The sequence below is a fragment of the Microtus pennsylvanicus genome, chromosome 3, assembly GCF_037038515.1.
Source record: "Microtus pennsylvanicus isolate mMicPen1 chromosome 3, mMicPen1.hap1, whole genome shotgun sequence".
Classification (NCBI taxonomy): domain Eukaryota; kingdom Metazoa; phylum Chordata; class Mammalia; order Rodentia; family Cricetidae; genus Microtus; species Microtus pennsylvanicus.
Window position 1 is genome coordinate 95750671 of NC_134581.1, and position 15473 is coordinate 95766143.

The 15473-nt window shown below is 42.6% G+C and overlaps 1 protein-coding gene across 3 annotated transcripts in view; it reads left to right on the top strand.

Moving 5' to 3' along the window:
- Positions 1–10882, top strand: part of Dpy19l1 (dpy-19 like C-mannosyltransferase 1) — a 95312-nt gene extending 84430 nt beyond the window's left edge. For 2 of the 3 annotated variants that reach the window (XM_075966509.1, XM_075966507.1), the window contains 4 exons: positions 1114–1288; positions 1927–2026; positions 2999–3124; positions 8162–10882. In XM_075966509.1, the coding sequence (XP_075822624.1) occupies positions 1114–1288; positions 1927–2026; positions 2999–3124; positions 8162–8318 (558 nt within the window). In that variant the 3' untranslated portion in view covers positions 8319–10882. The remainder of the gene's footprint in view (positions 1–1113; positions 1289–1926; positions 2027–2998; positions 3125–8161) is intronic. The other variant, XM_075966508.1, reaches the window with a different exon arrangement.
- Positions 10883–15473: the final 4591 nt, after the last annotated feature.

Below are 15473 nucleotides of genomic sequence, written 5' to 3' on the forward strand. Positions count from 1 at the left end.
AAATACAGCTCAACTATAGAAAGTTTTAAATCTTTATATCACATAATTTCTAAAAGTGGATTTCAAGTTATCTTTCAGATTATATTATCTTATTCCGAATCAAGTTTTGGAATATTTATTGTTGTGTGTGCATTTGTATAGACGTGCCCGATTTTGCTCTGAAGTTTAATCATCCTTGACTATTCCACGTGTAATTCACTATTTGTCATATAATTTTGGGTAGAGATGTTCGTTCCTCTGTGCTGCTGCTACACGACAGTCAATCAGCAAAGGGGCTGTGCAGAAGTATCACCTATGTTACCTGCAACAAGCATTTACTAAGCACCAGCTCAGAAAAATCAAACTGTGTGTCTGCTCCCCAGAAGCTTGAGATCCAGCGCCCGGTTAGTCAGGAGATGCCCGGGAAGAGAGCAGTGGACAGCACTGTTGCTTTATTGTGTGTTGCTTTTCTGGGTTCCAGGCTCCCATCGCCAAGTGTGAGCTGTGTTAGAGAGGACCCAGCTCCCTCATTTTCCTCCCTTTAGACTGGGTTGGGACAGGAAAGAAAGTCCTCCATCTTGACTCCCATTGCATTAATGGGACAGGTAACAGCCTCTGCACCATGTTCCGAACTTAGAACTCTGCACTGGCTTAAGCTTGCTCCTGCTGTGGTGCTGGAGACCAAGCCCAGGCTCCTGAGCTGTGCCCCTAGCCTGTCCTGGACTCACTTAGAAATGGGTGCTCATTTTTCCTTGACTGGGCCTTGTAAAGGAAGCAGGTGACCTGGCTTTTCCTGCAGTGCTTCTGATGCTGTGTCCCTCTTGGGTAGAATTGTTTGGATGCTGAAGGACTGCTCTCTGGACCAGCAAGATGACGCAGTGGGTAAAGGTGTTGATGCCAGCACAGTGACCCGAGCTCAGTCCCTGGAATTTACCTAAGGTGGAAGGAGAGAATTGACTCCACAGAGGTTGTTTTCTAACCTCTGGCCCCTCCCACAGCCATGATCATAAAATTACATTTTCAACAGTCCATACGTGGGACCACAGCAGAGGTTGAGTTCTTCCTCAGGATGGTTTTCTTACTGGAACACACTGCTTTGCACTGCCAGTGACCAGTGTTTCACCTTGATTTCAGCTCTTTGGGTGGCTCTTTGGCAAAGTTCACCCTGGTACTGTTGTGTTCGCTGTGCTAGCAGCAATGTCGATTCAAGGCTCAGCAAACCTGCAAACCCAGTGGAACATTGTAGGGGAGTTCAGCAATTTACCTCAAGAAGAGCTCATAGAATGGATCAGATACAGCACAAAGCCAGGTAAAAAGAGCAACAACACCTGTTGCTTTATATTTCGCTAGGATTCTTTTTACTCCATAATTTTATGTCACCACAAAATCCTACCCGGGGTTTAAAGGAGCTGTCACTACTGGCTACATGACATGCAGGGATGCTATATAACCTTATATGCCATTTCCAGAAATTTAAATCTATAAAAGTTTTCCAAAGTTGTAGGTGCTATATTTAGCATAATTTTGTTATGTTTCCTTCCTTAATAGAATTTCAATATTAGCCTTCCCATTCCCTCTTACTGGTGACCTGCTGTTTAATCCATGTGACCCTATGGAAACTTACTGTCCCAGTATGAAGTGGTTGACTCTTAAAGTGTCTTTCAAACTTTCCAGTCAGTTAGATACTGTTCTCCAGTGGACTAAAGAAGGAAAGGGAAAGAAAGGGAAGGTGATGAGCGCTCTTCGGTGCTGAAAACCTGCTCCCCCAGCCTGGCTGCAGATCTGTACTCTGTTGGCCTCCTGGCTTCATTCTGCTGCTGGCATTAAATCTTGTGAATCTCCCTGGGCTCCAGCCAGCTGTGATACGTGTGAAATAGCTGGGCTGTCTAGATGGAAACCCCTACTGGTGCTGCCCAGTGTAATGCCAGACCATGCCATTGCTTCCAGATGCAGTGTTTGCAGGTGCCATGCCCACCATGGCAAGTGTGAAACTCTCTGCTCTCCGGCCCGTGGTGAACCACCCACACTATGAAGATGCAGGTCTGAGGTTAGTGCACAGGTGCATGGGGAAAGGGCTTCATCCAGATAGTGAGTGAGGAACCCACCAGAGTTTCACAGCAGACAGGGTCAACAGGGGCATTTCAGAGTCGTTCATGGGGAGGGAAGAAGATGCTGAAATAAGACAGCTGGGCTAAAGCCCTTGGGGCTTCAGTAAAGCTGCTGTCTTTGTGCTGTTTCCTATTCAGCAGAAGGAAAGGCAATCTGAGCAGTTGTCCAAGATAGCCAGGCCTCCTCATGCCGTCCTCAGCTTTGTCTGACACTGGTGTAAGGCTTCTAGCGATGCTGACTCCTTACAGGCTTTTCTCGTGACATCTGAGGAGTGGTAGGAGAGTCATTCGGTGGGGTTTCTGCTCTGCTGTCATGAAGCTGTTTGCTGTGATGAGTTTAGATATTTTCTGATGGGATAAGGTTTGTTTTTCCCATAAATGATGCCTTGTATTCTCCTAAGAGGTGAAGATTTAATATCAATACACTTTCTAGAGGAGATAAAGTATTCATTTTCCAAATGATCAGATTAATGCTATTAGTATATTGTTTTGCATAATGATGAAATATACATTTTATAAATAAAATGCTTTTCATTAAAAAATCAATTTCAATGAGCTAATTTCCAAAGCAACTTCATAGAGTGAGTTTTTCTTATATGTAGAAGTCAAGTGGGATTTGTGGGCTGAGCTGTTGCCCCTTCCCAGCAGTGCTGGTGTGTTTGCTCTCAGCGCTGTCTGCTGACAATTAGAAACAGGTGAACCACGAGGAGACTGAGTTTGGAAATGTGGCTTGCATTAGAGGCTATGTCGGCTTCCAGTTGTAATCTCACCCTGGCTTCTCCAAGGTGCTCTCACCTCCTTCCTGCTCTGGGATGTGCTTGTTCCCATCCCTTGCTTGCTTCCCGGTAATGTTGATTGGATCCTTTTAATCTTGAAAAAAAAATTTTGCCTACTTATTTTTTTTCTTGAAGAGCCAGAACAAAAATTGTTTATTCGATGTATAGCCGAAAAGCAGCTGAAGATGTGAAGAAGGAATTGATGAAATTAAAAGTGAATTACTACATTCTAGAAGAGTCATGGTGTATAAGAAGATCCAAGTGAGTATTTCAAACAATTAATAGCTTATAATCAAAAGACTGAAAAGTTAGTGTAGGCTCATAGCAAGAGTTCTATTAGTAGTGCATGGTATAATATATATAAAATAAAACATTTCAAAAGTATGAGTCAATATCATATACATAATTATTTAAATTAGACCTTTTACTCATTTTAGAAATATACTTTTAAATAGTGATATGCATGTGTATATTGCCTTAAACTAAAAATACCCATTTTTAAATAGGTAATTGTAGATGAGTTTTTATAAACTTACGTTTTCAAAGAAAACTACCTTTAATTCTAATTAGAATAAACTTAAAGTACTTATATTGAAGAGGACTTATACAGGTTCTCACTGATGCTGTTTTTCTTTTGATAACAGGTTTGACTCTGTTGTCCAACCCTGGCCCTGAACTGTCCATAACTGATGTTTCTAATTTAGCCTTCTGGGGATCCAGGGTTAATGGACATCCACCACTGTGTCCCGCATTACAAATGCTATTGAAAGATGGTACTGTGTAGTAATAAGGGGCGGCGGGGCTGCGTCCCCAACACCCCAGTCGCCTGCTCGGCTAGCTTATGCCCCGAAATAATTACACAGACACTGTATTCTTTTAATCACTGCTTGGCCCTTAGCTCTAGCCCTTACTGGCTAATTCTGATATCCCAATCAACCCATCTCTAACAATCTGTGAGCACCGGTCTTACCGGGAAGATTCTAGTTCAGAGCTTCATCGCGTGTGTCTGCCCAGGAGCCTGGAGCATGGCATCTCTCCTGAGGCGTCTGCTCCCCAGAGGAGAGCTGTCGGGTCTGACTTCACTTCCTCTTCCTCCTGGCATTCTGTTCTGTTTACTCCTCCCACCTATCTCCTAACCAATGAGATGGGCCAAGGCAGTTCCTTTATTAGCCAGTGACCTTCCTCCATCAGTACTGGTCACTAGGGAGACTTGCAGAATAAAAGTAGTAGGTGCTACAGAGGCAGATGGGCTATAAGCCAGATCTTTGCCCTTTCACTTTTCTCTAGGATGCTGATCTCTGGATAACCCAGAGTAGGTTTTGAACTCTTAGTTGTCATGTGCTCCTCCACCCCAAGTGTGGTAACAGTTCAGCTTTGATGTGTGCATGAGCATTTTGGTTTGGAAACCAAAATCTTAGCCTTATTGTTTTAGGTCAGTGATTCTCAACCTTCCTACTGCTGCTACCCTTACCTACCATAAAATTATTTCGTTGCTACTTCATAAGTATAATTTTACTACTGTTAAGAAATGTAATATAAATATGTGTTTTCAGATGGTCTTAGGTGACCCTGTGAAATAGTCATTCAATAGCCCTCATAGGGTCGTGAGACCCATAGGTTGAAAGCCACTGTTCTAGGTCTTCAGCTCTGTAGCATCTGTTTTTTTTTTTAGTATTTTATTTATTTTTTAAAAGAGAAAAAACTATCTCTTTTCATTTTACATACCAATCCCAGTTCCCACTCCCTCCCCTCTTACCATTCCCTCCATCCCTCCCCCATCTACTCCTCATAGAAGAGGTAAGGCATATTGCTTTGGGGAAGGTCCAAGGCCCTCCCTACTATATCTAGGCTGAGCAAGATATCCATCCAAGGAGAATAGGATCCCAAAAATCCAGTACAAGCAGTCCAGATAAATCCTGGTGCCACTGCCAGTGGCCCCGCAGTCTGCCCCAGCCATACAGATGTCAACCACATTCAGAGGGACTAGTTTGGACTTATACTGTTTCCTTCCCAGTCTGGATGGAGTTGGTGAACTCCTATTAGCTCAGGTAAACTGTTTTAGTGGGTGAACCCATCATGGTCTTGACCTCTGTGCTCATATTCTCTCTCCTCCCGCTCTTCATCTGGACTTTGGGAGCTCAGTCCAGTGGTCCGATGGAGGTTTCTGCCTTGTTTATACCAGTTGCTGGATGAAGGTTCTATATTGTGATAGTTAAGATATTCATCAGTCTGACTACAGGGCAAGGCCAGTTCAGGCACCCTCTCCTCTATTGCTTAGGGTCTTAGCTGGGGTCATCCTTGTGGATTCCTGGGAATTTCTCTAGTGCCAGGTTTCTTGCTAGCCCCATAATGGCTCCCTCAATCAAAATATCTCTTTTCTTGCTCTCATATCTGTCCTTTCTCCATCTCAACTATCCTGTTCTCTCAGGTTTTCCTCTCCCTTCCCTTCTCCCCTTATCTTCCCCTTCTGCCCTCCTTCTCACACCCTTATGCTCCCAATTTTCTCAGGTGATCTTGTCTATTTCCCTTTTTCAGGTATGTTTTTCTTAGGGTTCACCTTGTTACTTAGCTTCTCTAGGATCATGAACTATAGACTCAATAATAGCCTTTGCTTTACAGCTAGTACCTACTTATGAATGAGTATATACCATGTTCATCTTTCTGGGTCTGGGTTACCTCACTCAGGATTTTTTTTTCTAGTTCCATCCATCTGCATGCAGATTTCAAGATGTCACTTTTATTCACCGCTGAGTAGTACTCTAATGTAGAAATGTACTATTTTCTTTATGCATTCTTCGGATGAGGGGCAGCTAGGTTGTTTCCAGGTTATGGCTATTGCAAATAATGCTTGTAGCATTTATTATTAATGGATCTATTCAAAAAGATGCAATGGGACCTCTATGTGAGGGCTATCACTGGTAGGTTCTTTGACAGTTAGTCTGATGGTAGCAAAGTAAAAAAATTATTATGTATTGGACACGGTGAACATTTCAATTACAGAAGTATGGTGCTGGTTTACGGCAGCAAAGTGTGCAACCCATGAGACAGACCTTCCGTAATGCACAGGTCAGAACTAGCAGCTGTGAAGAGGTGCAAATGGCTGTTTGTGTAGCAAGATCTAGAAAATAGCCAAATTGTACTGTTGTGGATCCCATAATGTTCCCAGTTTCCCGAAAGCAACCCAGAACTGCCCTGTCTATATTGTATGTGAGTGGGAACATGGATCAAAGCTCCAGCAGGATAGTTAGATGCTCATGTTGTAAACAGTGCTCTGAGAAGTGATATTCAAGGCTAATGTATGCACCTGACAAGTGGTGAGTGTTTGGCCAGAAAGTCACAGAGGATAGGAATGAATGGAGCTTAGACTTCCTAGAAATGCTTTCTTCCAATTAGAAAAAAAGAGGAAGGGAAGGAAAAAGGGAGGGAGGGAGGGAGGGAGGGAGGGAGGGAGGGAGGGAGGGAGGGAGGGAGGGAGGGAGGGAAGAAAAGAAGGAGGAAAAGACTTTGACAAACAAAATAGCCATGGTCAACTTTCTATAATTTTATTTTTTCTCTTTTTCTTTCTTTTGTATTGTTTATACTGGGGAGTGAATGCAGGGCCACATATAAGCTATTCAAGCAGCACTTTTTCCATTTTTTTGTTTTGAGATATCATCTCAGTAAGTTGCTCAGGCTAGCCTTGAACTTGAGATGTTCCTGCTTCATCCCAGAGGTAGGATTATAGGCTTGTGCCACCAGCACTAGCTTTTTTCTTTTAAGACCTTTTAAAACAAGTAAAAATAGAAGAACTTCGTGAGAATACAGCAACTGTGTCCATAATCTGATCTTGATTTAAAATGTTGAAATTATTTGGACGACTTATGTAGAAAAATATAACTTGATAATCTTATTTATCCCAGGTTTTGTTTTTGTTTTTGTGACAGGTCTGTCTGGGTAACCCTGGCTGTACTGGAGCTCAGTATTAGACCTATGCTGACCTAGAACACATAGAGATCTGCTTGTCTCTGCCTCCCAAGTAATAGGAATAAAGGTGTGCGCCACCATGCCCAACTACTTCTATTGTTCTTTATAAACTTTGTTATTGACTGGGCATGGTAGCACACAGGTAGCCTGAGTATTCCTGTAACCCGAAGGCTTGGACTCTGAGGTCGGAGGGTTGCATGTATAAGGCCACATAACGAGACCCTGATTTTGAGGGGGGCAAGAAGTACATTGTATTTGAGATTTCTTTTTTCATTCCTCTAAGATGTAAGCTTACCACTGCAGGTCTCAGGAAGTCCATGCATCCAGAATGAGTTCAAACTGGCCTATAGGAGAATTTTAGTAGTCTTAAAAAGCCAGCGTTCTTCGGGGACTTGTGAAACTGGTTCCCATCTGCCAAAAGGAGTCATTTCCCTCAGGTCTGTCAGAAGAGCCGCATGGCTGTGTTATCATGCACACGCGGTTGGATGGCAAGGCCCATGCTGGCCTGCAGGTCCCCACTGTCTTCTCACAGCTCCCCTCTCACCTGCTGTAAATGTCAGAGTCCACACGAGCACCCTGGCCCTCCTCCCTTAGCTTCTGTTCTCTACGCTCTGTGGAACTGTTGCTGTTCTAGTCTTTCTCATGCTGTTCTTGCCCCTCTCACAGATATCCCTGGCCAAGTCCAGTGCTTTTCTCTCTCCAGATAGTTTTTCTCTTTCACCTACAGTTAAAGCCACGGAGTGGGTGATTAGCAGTTTCTTTGATGTGCCCATCTCATACAGTAACAGTAAGGCTTTCCTTTAAATTGATTTATTTCAGAGTATACTGACAAACCTTCCCTGTGAACTAAGCAAATTTTATCATCTTTAAAACTATTATTTTTATGTGCTGTACCTGGTGTTGTAGATCCTTAACTGCCCTCAATCTGCACATTCTGCATGGCATCTTCCCCCTTTACACACATGGGAGCCAACTGCAAACCAGTGTACAACATCTTCCCCCTTACACACGTGGAAATCAACTGAGGAAAGTAACTATGACAACACACTCTGGACAGGTAGCAGAGGCAGTGCTTCCAGGGCTGTGAGCTGTCTTAGCTGTCCCTGAGCGCATGTATTCTGTAGGTCTGTCCTTATGCACCCTGTTGCTGTGTTTTCCTTGTCCTAAAGGGACAGCTTACAAAAATAAAGGTAACTATTCCAAGATTTTCAAAAATAGAATGTAATATAATGTAAAAAGGAGAGCTGAACTGAGACGAGGCGCGTAGGCAGTGTTCTGTGCTGTCTGCGGTTGGATAACGTGCGCTGCTTGTAACATGTGCATTTACTCCTCTAGGCCTGGGTGCAGCATGCCTGAAATCTGGGATGTGGAGGATCCAGCCAATGCTGGGAAGACACCCCTGTGTAACATCCTGGGGAAGGATTCCAAGCCTCACTTCAACACAGTGTTCCAGAACAGCGTTTACAAAGTTCTAGAAGTTATTAAAGAGTGACTGTGACACGTGCCGGCTACAGAGACCGCATCAGTAATGGCTTTACTGCTTTGCCACTAAGTCGTGTATCGTTTTAACTCAGATTACAAAACCTTTACAAGTCTTTTAAAGTAACTGTTTTCAAATGGAAAACATTTTATTTGGTCAATTTGTCATTCTGATTGTAAAAATGACTTACACCAGATCAATTAGTTACTGTTTCAGTGCACCTGTTAAAATTTGCTATGCAAATGAGTATATGCTTGTACTTCATTTAAATATTTGTGTTACAGTGAACAAAGCCATCTGTGTAGAAATGCATCATAGGTCATGACAAAGATGATCTGAAAGTGCAGTTCCTTCTGAACTGGGAGGGCCTGCTTTTCCGTGCAGGGCTGTCACAGCCTCGCTTCTTACTTACCTCCTGGTCTTGGACACTTGGGTGATTCTGTACCCCAGTCTTGTCAACCCATCTCAGCTCTTAGTCCAGGTGTCAGTGGCCTGTGGATCACCTGTTCCTCTCACTTCTGGGTGCTCTTTTTGTTCTGTATGGCGCTTGAGAATCAAGTGTTTCCTGCCCATTGTTGCCCAGATTCCTGGGTATGATGGGAGGAACGGCTCCTTTAATTCCCAGCCATGTGGTGTCTGCCTCTTCCCACATGGGCTTTTGCTTTCAGATAAATGCTATCTTGTCTTTAGTTGATTAGCAAGTGCTTATTCTTGGTTAAAAAATTAGGAAATGTGTATTTTTCTCATTTTTAGTATTAATCAAATATTATATTTTAATATCTTTAATTCACTTAAAATTTTTTCATGATTAATTGCAGTTGTAAGAAAAGCTATTTTGGACAACCCCAAATATGATGCGTCTAGAGTCTAATGTATATAGAGACATAGCTATGGTAGACTATAGTATATGGTAGTTTTTCTTTTGCTATTAAGATAAAACAAAACATAACTAACTTTTCTGTCAAAATGTAAATGAATAATGATAAATGAAGAGTTTTTCTATTTTGCTTTCAAAATTGCCTGTCTTTGATAAGACAAAGCCTTAAGCCTTATAATTTTGCCTAAAATAAAAGATTAAGTTTGAGGAATGCGTATGTTCAGTCTTCCCATTTTTCTTCCTTTTTTTTTTTTGAAAAATTTCCAAACGTGCTTTGAATTTTTATACAGATTTTGTTTCTTAGAAGTTAATTTGTGTGAAATGAGATTCTTCAAAACCATGGATCTTCACTGTTGTAAGAAATGGTTTTCAGGTTTTAAATTCTAAGCAAATTGTGACCATGGCTGACTACACATTTAATTACAGTCTTCTCTTTATTAACCACAGGCTGATTAACCTCAGTGTGGATTGTCCTTGAGACCTGAGTCCTCAGGGATGGTTTCCGGTGCCCATCCTGGCAGCCGCAGAAGAGCTGTTCTCTTCCTGCCTTCTTACCAGAGGCCAAGAACAAGTTTGTCTGGGGGAAGCACTAGCTTGCTCCTGTTGTCACCTGAAAAGACAGCACGTGAGACTGAGGAGCGTGGCCTCAGTGTCCCCAGAGCCAACCTCGCCTCCCAGGTTGTCCCATCCTGGAGCTGCCCAGGGACTGTCGTTCCTAATGTTGCACACTGTGACTCCGCTTCCTCATGTGGCGCTCAGTTTTTTATTTCATAAGCTTCTACCAACTCAGAACATAGGGAGGCAGCTGGAGATTGGTGGGTTAGGAGTGTTTCAGTGATGGTGCAGGATTGCGAGGAAGTGGAACGAGGGCTCCTGAGGTTGGAGAGAGAGTAGGCGTGGGTGTGAGGGCGGCTGCACACCCTGCTTGTCTGCACTCCTTCTGCACCCTGACGTGACTGCTGTGTGTATACAGCAGTTAGGATTTTTTAAAATCACCTTTTTAAAGTTCTTTTCTATCCTTACCCTCTCACAAGTCCCTTCATCATAAGTTCATGTGTAATGATTGGAAATTCTGTACAGAGAAACAAAACATTAAAATACTATTAGGACCAGCTCACACGCTGGGAAACATTAAAAGCAGTCTAAATTAGTTTTCTGCAGAAGCCTTTTGTAACAGTATTTCTTAATGTGACTCCACCAGCAAGCTCTGCTTGTATTTTAGGCAAGTCAGCTTGGAACAGAGGCCTTGGGGGTCCACTGCGTATTTAGCCTCCAGCACATCCAGTAGCAGCCGGTGCTCTGCGACTTAAGCACTTTTACGGCGACATGGAACAGTAATAGATTCTGTGTAGCTGACAATGCAGCATTAAAGCTCAGTATTTTGCATATTTTTAGCATTTACAAATATTTTTGCTTTAATGTGAGGAAAGTAAGGAAAGACAGGAGGCAAATGAAATAGTTATTATTGTGACATTTTTTAAAAAGCTGGGTAGTACTTCCATAAAAAGATAAGCCTCTGAAATGCCTGACAGAAAATGTGTGCTGTTAGAGTAGGCCGATAGCATTAAGGAGAAAATAAAAGGATGTGTCTGAAATGAAGTGATGACTGCATAAGAGTATTGTATTTTTATGAATTTTATGCCCCTTGTTTACATGTATTATATATGTTAAATAAAAAATACACGAAAAATGTGCAAAATGTTCTTTGCCTGCTATTTTCCTTTGCACCCTGACTGTGACCATGCACATTTTCATTTCAGATGGCCATGAACGGCTCTACATCATCTCGTAGACCTCATTGAAAGGGGAGGGATAGTCACTAAGGGGGCATTGCTGATGCTGGGTGCTAGAATCATCCAAAATTTTATATTGTATGTGGTCAAAACCACATGTGTTCCATCGTTTCTTTCAGCAAGGGACATATGTATTGGTGTAATTACAGAGTCGTTGATAGCTTTTCCTATACATTATACCACAGATAATTTGGTATAAAATTTCCTCAAATTGTAATCCATATATTTGTGCATTATTCTTTATCCTACTTCAGGGAAGGCAGCTTAGTTGTGTTTACTCATGTAGAAATGACTTCCTAACACAGTTGTACTTGGATTCTGACATCTTGTGGAGAATGATGTTCTCGTATGATAATTTTCAAGCTGGAAGTGGCCCTTCCACAGAAGTTTTTCACTTGGTTAATCTGAGATGGGGACCCCAGGATTTGCATTTTTATTAGCATATAGTAGTTATATATGATGGGTTTCAGGATGACATTTTCATACATGAATATATTTGGGGCACTTTCACCCCTCCATTGCCTTCCGTTGTCCCCTCCCATGCTCACTGATCCCCTTCCTATTCCCAAAGTGTCCTTTTCTACTTTTGTGTCTTTTATGTGTGTGTGACCCAACGTATTTATATAGGGTTGTTTAAAGGTTCATAAGAGCAGGGGCAGTTTAACAGAGGCTAAAGATGGAAGAAACAGTTCCTCTTGTCAGCTTATTAACTGCCTGAAGATCTTCAGGGATGAATGTGGCCTCATGAGCCCTACCCTGGCAAATGTTCACTACCTATAAGTAATCAGGGAGAGGTGGGCCCTTTCGACTCTATGACATATGATGGCCCCAGTCTTACGTGGGTTTTATCAGTGATCATTTTCCCAGAGTTGAAGAGTGCAATGGTCTTGCTAGGTCCAGAAGACTCTTCCACATTGTACCTGCCCTCTGTCCCTTACATTCTTTGTTCCCCTTCCTGTTTCACATGTTACTGCACCTGGAAGTAGGGGGACATAGATGTCATGTTCATGGCTTAGCATTCAGTGGTCGTTTATTCTTAGCACCTACCAGTTCTGAACGTCTGTAGGAACTGCAAACCAGTGCAAAAGGAAACTTTGCTGACCACTGCATGACTCCATGGGCATGATCTTATTCAGAAGGAGAATGACAGCTACATGGTGATCTTTTAGCAAGAGCTTCCCCACAAAAGCCTAAGTCCTTCCCAGCTATGACTAGGTTTGCAGTACCAGGCATGTGAAGTAGGCCTCAAGTCTCCTCAGAAAGCAGTTATCCTCAACAGCCCTGGCACTATTGCTCCACTGCCTGTCTTGGCCGGAAGGTCAGCACTGTAGTATCCAGGGTCCATGGATGTGCACAGGAGCATGGGCAGTTCCCTGCCACCAGCTTGCTCAGAGCCTTCCAGCATCATACAATCTTGCCTGCAGGAGAAGGCTTCTAGCTCAATTGCAACTTGACTTCTGCCTGCCTTTCAACCAAAGTATGTATTGTGTGTAGTAATGGGGTCTTACCATCTAGCTACGAAATACAGCCAGCATCAGGAGCAGTTGACCTATATTGGGTACATCGGTAGTCGTCCTGGCCAACAACCTATGGGGAGGAAGCTCACCCCTGCTCAGGGATTTTCATTTCTGACATTTGCACACATGTATACTATGTATTTTTGTCATATTTACGCTGCATTTTGTCATATTTATGTTGTTCCCCCTTCTTCCTCTCCCATTCAGTTGCCCGTTTTTTTATCAAGTGTTTGTCTTTGGGACTCAGAGTTTATTGCGTTGCATTCAGGAGCATGTATAACTTAACCCGTGGCTAGATCACTGAAGAAAATTGTCTCCTTCCTGCCAGCAACCATTAACTATTTATAATCTCAAGGGAAGATGGCTTTGTGATTCCCTCTCCTCTCGTGGCAGTGTTGATGGGTAATATTTCTTTCACACCACTGATTAGAGTTTAGGAATGCAATGTTCCGAACACTGCATCCCTTCCTCCAGCTCTTGAATTCTTCCTGGACCCTCTGTGACGGTCTACAGCACAACTTACGTCATTCAACACTTTGACCAGTCATGAGTCTCCAGAGCAACCATCACCTATTACCAATCTATGCCTTCCTGACCAACATTTACAAACACTGATCATTTTAGTTGCTATGATCGCAATATCTGGCGAAGGCAATTTCAAGGAGAAATGTGTTCAGGGTTATAGGCCCAAGTTAGAGTCCATCATGGCAGGAAAGTCACAGCAGTGGGATCCTGAACTAGTTGGTCACATTGCATCCACTCTTGAGAAGCAGAGAGGAACCAGTGCATGCTTAGCTTCCTGTCTCCACTTTGTATGTCCCATGATGACTCCCTGCCGAAGGAACAGTCCAGCCCACAATTCAAATGGGTTTTCTCACATCAGTTAAATAAAATCAAGATAATCCCACAGGCACGCTCAGATGCTCATCTCGCCAGTGATTCTAGGTTGCATCAAATTAACAGTTAAGACTAACCATCACAATGGGCATAATCCAAAATATTTAGGCGATCTAATAACATGGCTTCTGGAAACAGCTTTATTCACTCGCACAAGGTACCACTGCTCAAACATTTTTCATTTTTTTTTATTAGCTTATGAAGTTGCAGGTTTCTTATGGCTTTTTATCCATAGTTTGCTTGACCTCTTATTTGCATTTCCCACTGGATAGGTTATGCTAATTTTGTCCAGGGCCCCATGCTTGAGAATGTCTTTGCTCGTGGATGGGAATAGACTAGCTGGATGGCTGACGCATAGAGGCACTCCTATTCCTGTTCGCTTACACCAGAGCTAACTTTCTTTGTCCATTTGACACTTAGGGACTTTGATTTAATTGGCGCAAATCAGATAAATTTGTAACAGCACTGATAGGAGTTATGCATCATGTAAGTATTTTGAAGCTGTAAATGAGACATTCCTTTTACTTCAGAGGTGGAAAATGAATGAAAATCTCCTGAAATGGAACTGGCCTTTGTAACATTCCTTTGTCTAAGAGAAAAACATAAAATTCAGTGATGTGTGAGGATTTGAAAGTTTTTGTTTTTTCACATTAGTACTTTTATTTTTGCCTCGGAAATCTTCAATCTTCTCCCACTATTTGAAGGCCACTGTGAATCAACCACTAGGTCATCAACCACCTGCTCCTCCTACCTTCTATATTCCTGTGCCCAACTAGATGTTCCTCATGTAAATCTGTAAACTAATTCTCAGTGCAAAAAGCATGGAGCTGCCTTTGAGCTTCATTGTGTTTACAAATTAATACACAGTGCTGCCTTAGAACAAGTGTGTTTTCACCAGCCAGGGTGGAGGAGGTACTGGAAGGTCCTAGAAACTTAACTTTTATATTCCCTCCCATGAATTCCAGATAAGGCAGCTAAAATTTCCCTCCCTCCCTTTCTTCCTATCTCCATCCCTCCCTCCCTTCCTCTCTCCTTTCGACCCTCCCTTCTTTCCTCTTTTCCTTCTTTCCCTGTCTATTGTAAAGAACTTTAGAAAGTGATACTGTTTACCCAAGTCCCCCCTCCTTTCCTTCTACCTTTTCTCTCCCCATCTCCCCTTACCCCCATCCCACCCCACCCCCTACATCCCACTTTTCTCCCCGGCAATTTTGTCTACTTCCCTTATCCAAGAGGATAACTATATGTTTTTCCTTGGGTTCACCTTCTTACTTAGCTTCTTTAGATTCGCCTATTGTAGACTCCGTGGCCCCTATTTATGGCTAGAAACCAATTATGAGTGAGTACATCCCATGTTCATCGTTTTGGGTCTGGGATACCTCACTCAGGATAGTGTTTTCTATTTCCATCCATTTGCATGCAAAATTCGAGAAGTCATTGTTTTTTTTACCGCAGCGTAGTACTCTAATGTGTATATATTCCACACTTTCTTCATTCTTCCATTGAAGGACATCTAGGTTGTTTCCAGGTTCTGGCTATTACAAATAATACTGCTATGAACATAGTTGAACAAATGTTTTTGTCATATGATCAGGCATCTCTTGGGTATTTTCCCAATAGTGGTATTGCTGGGTCCAGGGGTAGGTTGATCCCAAATTTCCTGAGAAACCGCCACACTGCTTTCCAAAGTGGTTGCCCATGTTTGCATTCCCACCAGCAATGGATGAGGGTACCCCTTCCTCCACAGCCTCTCCAGCAAAGGCTATCATTGGTGTTTCTGATCTTAGCCATTCTGACAGGTGTAAGATGATATCTCAAAGTTGTTTTGATTTGCATTTCCCTGATCGCTAAGGAGGTTGAGCATGACCTTAAGTGTCTTTTGGCCATTTGAACTTCTTCTGTTGAGAATTCTCTGTTCAGTTCAGTGCCCCATTTTTTAATTGGGTTAATTAGCATTTTAAAGTCTAGTTTCTTGAGTTCTTTATATATTTTCGAGATCAGACCTTTGTCTGTTGCGGGGTTGGTGAAGATCTTCTCCCAGTCAGTAGGTTGCCTTTTTGTCTTAGTGACAGTGTCCTTTGCTTTA